This window comes from Cynara cardunculus, unplaced genomic scaffold (genome assembly GCF_001531365.2).
Source record: "Cynara cardunculus var. scolymus isolate 2C unplaced genomic scaffold, CcrdV1 Un_Scaffold_816, whole genome shotgun sequence".
Lineage (NCBI taxonomy): Eukaryota > Viridiplantae > Streptophyta > Magnoliopsida > Asterales > Asteraceae > Cynara > Cynara cardunculus.
In genome coordinates, this window is record NW_020200624.1 from 163,682 (window position 1) to 168,610 (window position 4,929).

The 4,929-nt window shown below is 35.1% G+C and overlaps 1 protein-coding gene across 1 annotated transcript; it reads right to left on the minus strand.

Annotated features, from left to right (window-relative positions):
• Positions 1–528: 528 nt before the first annotated feature.
• LOC112501992 (CASP-like protein 1) lies at positions 529–2,004 on the minus strand. Its single transcript, XM_025105787.1, has 3 exons — positions 1,695–2,004; positions 1,050–1,179; positions 529–922 (listed from the first exon to the last, which is right to left on the minus strand). Exons 1-3 carry the CDS (start codon positions 1,943–1,945, stop codon positions 695–697), a joined length of 609 nt encoding a protein of 202 aa, XP_024961555.1. The 5' UTR covers positions 1,946–2,004; the 3' UTR covers positions 529–694.
• Positions 2,005–4,929: the final 2,925 nt, after the last annotated feature.

Sequence of the window (4,929 nt, forward strand, 5' to 3'; positions counted from 1 at the left end):
GACTGCCATTTCATATGTGAGAAGATCATTGATAACATTGTCAAGTTACTTCTAGTTCGTAATCATCACCAATTAGCCAGTATGTTTACCAAAGCATTGCCATAATACATGTTTGTGCCTTTGATGTCCAAGATGGCTCTCAAAGATGTCTTTCCAGGCTCATCTTGAGGGGGAGTATTAGATGCACTATAAGATACAGAATTGGAAGATTGGTCATTTCACTTGTATGTTTAAAAGGGTTCCTGTAGCTTATAAAGTGCAAGTGATCATATGTCATGTACAAGTAGCAGACGATAATTCTTTGTATATGAAAACAAGATAACTCTTTGTAAACTAAAGAAGACCAATTTTCATATTTTAGCCATAGTTTCTCCTCTTCTCGGTTTCTTGTTCTCTTGATTCAAGAGTCATAAAACCTAATAAATACAACAATTTCGAAAGACTTCATCCTTTCATATGTTTCAATCTTTTATATTTTACCCCTTTTTCTTGGGGTTCTACATTTATGTTTTGCGTGACAATGGAATATTCATGTGATCAGTCTTGCCCTTCCTAATCTTTATTAGTCAACTCCATAAACACAAACCAACACAAATAAAAACATGTACACTTTCAAATTCTATGGTGGAAGGAAATAAAACGAGCAAAAAACTGATACATGCCTACATGGGAAACATTTTTGGTGTCAACAGCACTATTGTCTTGTGATCTTCTTGGAAAGAACGAAAACAGAGAGCCAAACAAGTAGTAGAAGTGCTACTGATGGTAAGGCTGACAGAACGACGGAGGCTGCAACATGACCGCAAAAGGAATCATAGATGTCGCAAACTTTGTTCCATCTCGTATGAGAGTTCCCTTTGAATCCTATGTAAGCTACTGCTCCAGCTGCTCCTGTTGCTGAAGCCATGATTGCCAATAGCAGCTGCACCATACCCATGTTATACGCTAATTAGTTCATTCTTTTAATTTATGCAATCCCAAAAACAACAAAGTTTCATCTCTCAATCAAATAACATTTAAAGAAATAACTAATACTGTCAAGAGCTTACGGCATCAAGTATCACAAAGTGAAACAACACCTCTGCGGAGCTTCCTTTTCGCTTTATGAGTGCTAAAATTGATAACACGCCGGTGATGACGCTGTACAAGCAAGCCACTGAGAGTGCTGCAACGTAATATCTGCATCATAACCAAAACAATAATGTAATGTCATACAGTACAACAAAATCAGCTTTATAGGTCATATTATGTATAAATGTCCTAGTAAATGGCTTAATAGAACTTATGTTAGAAACAAACAACTTTGCATCCAACATAATGTGTTAGAATAAGTTAAAATGGTGTTTTTAGACGTCTTAACAAGTTTTTTTTTTTAAACATTCTTATAGTAAAACATCTTATTTGTCTTTTTATATGACATTATTTGAAAAAATGTTCGATAAAAAAGATTTTTAAATAAACAAAAACTAATATGGCTGCTAAACAACTTCTTAAGATGTCTATATATACATTATAACATATAGAACCCACAATTCTTTAGTTTTATAAAACAATTTATAAGGATATTTAGATATCTTTCGCGTCTTGTAAAAACGATTTTATTATACGTGGGGATATATATATATATATATATATATATATATATATATACACGTTGGGGCTAAGGTTCACTGGTTAAAACTGATGTTACTTACATGAAAGCTGGGGACTGAGTGAATTTTGCATCCAACGGTATAACCAGGCCTGGCGCAACTGGTATCATCTTGGTTTGCTTAGAAGTGACCATAACAAAGACGCCAACCAAGGTAGTAGCAAATAGCATGACCCTCAAGACCACATCAACCACCACATGGTGCTTCAAACCACTTGCACCCATGTACGATGGTGGTGACGCTGGTGACTTCACGGTGGAATGTGGTGGAGTTGTGGTGCTCTTGGATGCCATGGCCGCCGGACTGGAGAAAGCGGCAAATTAAATTAACTAACCTGAAGTTTGTGTTTATGACAAGCGTGGTTTGATGTGTGCAATCCTATCTACTTTTATACTAAAACTAGTCAACTGCCTTGTATGATTATTGTAGGATGTTCAAACAAGCATACATGAATTCGACGTCATTTATATATTTTACCTGAAAAAAATCCGATTCAAGGTTGCCTCCAAAATTGACCGGATTACTTAAATTGAGAATCATATATTTGTTTGAATTAATATATCTCCAACTCAAAATTCTTTTGCCCATCATCAGATTCATATTGATTAAATAACTTTTGTCAACTTCAATCGAATTATATATATCATGAACAAAACTCGTTTATCATTCAATCTTTCTATATTGAGTCTTTTCAAAAACTAAAACAAGATGGAAAAGAAACTTTAGGTTCCGACATGCATCTATGGCTTTATCATCGTGGCAGGTGTCCTAATTTTTTTAAGGTGATGGTAAAAGGTTTCATGACATTTTGGATTCATCGATCAAAAACACTAAAATATCATATGAAACAGTCAAATTAGGGACAAATGAATCAAAAAGAAAACGTTAAGAAACTAAAACAACAGGCTACCCACATTTAAATATGTCATCAATATATAATTATTTTGTTTTTATTTTTTTGTCATCATTTTATATGATGTTGATTATAACGTATAAAGTTGAACTATTTGAATACAATTTTTTGTGTATTTTTTTAAACAACCTCATGTTTGTTGGTTTATAGTTTTTATTTATAGTCGATATTTTATTACTAGAATCTAGAGTAAACTACACTTTTGGTCCTTATGATTGTCATCCACTAACAATTCTAATCCTTCTTTTGAAATAATTATAGTTTTGGTTATTGTGGTTGCTATTTTGTAACATTTTTGGTCCCTCGGTCTAACTTCTATTAAATAGGTCCGTTAACTCAAGGGTATGTTCATCTTTTTGATCCTTTTTTGTCTTTTTCCTATTTTATTTTATTAAAACAATATTTTTTTTATCCCCTAACCCTAGTTTTAAAACAAGAAGCCAAACAACACTCATAATGGTTGTAGGTTGTTACTCGAATCCACCAATCTGAGACCTCCTCCGCCTACTTCTATTGCCCTTGCCCTTTTCTCACGGTCTCAGCATCCCTATGAACTACCATATCTCATGGGTTGGTTATTTGAAGGGAACAGGGACGGTGAAGCCTGTTGTTGTAAAATAAGGAGAGGACCAACGGTGATGGTTATCGCTGGGGAAGAAGGGGTGGGGTTTCGAGTTCTGACATGTTAGTTTAAGGGGTAAGAGAGAAGGGAAATTTGTGTGTGCATAACTTTCATCCCATGTTTTCCTTACTCTTTAATCCTTATTTGCACGGTTTGTGGGTTTTAGACATCATTTTGATTTTTTATTTTATTTTGATTTGGTTGGATTTTATTGTGGGTTTGATTTTTGATTTTGTTGGATTTCATTTATTCGCCGAAGAATATGAATCTTGCTGGAGAAGATGACTAGGGTTGAGGAATGTAAAAAGCATTAAAAAATAAAATAGGAAAAAGACACAAACGATTGAAAAGACTAAGAATACCTCTTGAATTAACAGACCTATTTAATAAAACTTAGTCTAGAAACCAAAATTGAAACAACATGGCAACCATAGTGACTAAAATTGTAATTAGTTCAAAATAAGAACGAGGGTTGCTAGTGGATGACAACCACATAGATCAAATGTGTAATTTACTCTAGAATCTATTTTTAACATAATTCTTTTTAGTAAACATTTCGTTTAACTTTATCAATGATATTGATTTTACAGTAAATTATTTGGTTGGTTCTTGTGATTTGTTCATAATCTTCCTGTCTTGTTTCAACGAATTAGACTAAGCATCCTCGTCGTTTGCATTTGTTACAAGTTTGGTCCTTGTCTTTAACATCATTAAATCTAATATGTTAATGCAGGGACATTTTGATCATTTTAATCACTTTCTCTATTTTCTTTAAAAAAACATTGAATAATTCACTAAAACTATCCCACGTTATCCCTCCAACCTCACCCACAACAATCTCCTTCTTCGGCCTCCTTCTCCGGCAACCATCGAAGAGGCTTCAGTGAACTTCTTCACCTTAGTTGTTTTCACAACTTTTTTACCTTAGCTGGCGGACCAGATTTGTTAGCTGAAGGACACTTACTGGCCGTATGTGAAGTTTCACCACAATGACGACACTTCCTAAAGCTAAAAGAAGATTTAGGGCCAAAAGGGTCAGAGAGAATAGAAGAGGGGCAAGCTCCAAGGATTCCTTTCTCATTTGTTCGAGTAGGAATAATTGAGGGTTTAGATACTTTGGGTGAAAGATTCACTTTCAGCTTTGGCTTTTATCTCTGAGAGGGTTTAGAAACCTTGGTCTCTGAGGAAAAAGGTTTACAAACTGAAGGAATAGATCTGGGTCTATTTGACTTGTTGGCCTTCTTGAGAAAAGGAGCGCTGACAATGGATTTACCTTTGTCTTTGCGTCCTGAACTCAAGGGAGTTCCTTCAAGAAAAGTCTAAGTGGAAGAGTACTGAGAGGAAGAGGTGTCAGGAATAGAAGAGACAAAAGTACCAAACTTCAGCATGGATTTGCTAGTGACACTTTCTTCCCGATCATAGGAGAATCCTAGACCACTCCTTATCTTGGCATGGATCTGAGCGTTGAAGATCTTAGAGGCCTGGATAGAGGTTTTGCACCATCCTTTAATGGTAGCCTTTTCAGCCTTGAGTTCAGCAATTGCTTGCTCACGCTCAACGATATCCTGCTCGCGTTCGATGTTTATGGTCTAGTTTACAATGACCTGATCCTTAAGATTTTCCTCAATCTTGGTCAGCTCTTTGATCTTTGAATGACATTTCACTAATTGTTCATGAAGATCAATATTAAGCTTTTTAGCTTTGGATTTGCCCATTTAGGGTATTGTAAATGATAATCGTCA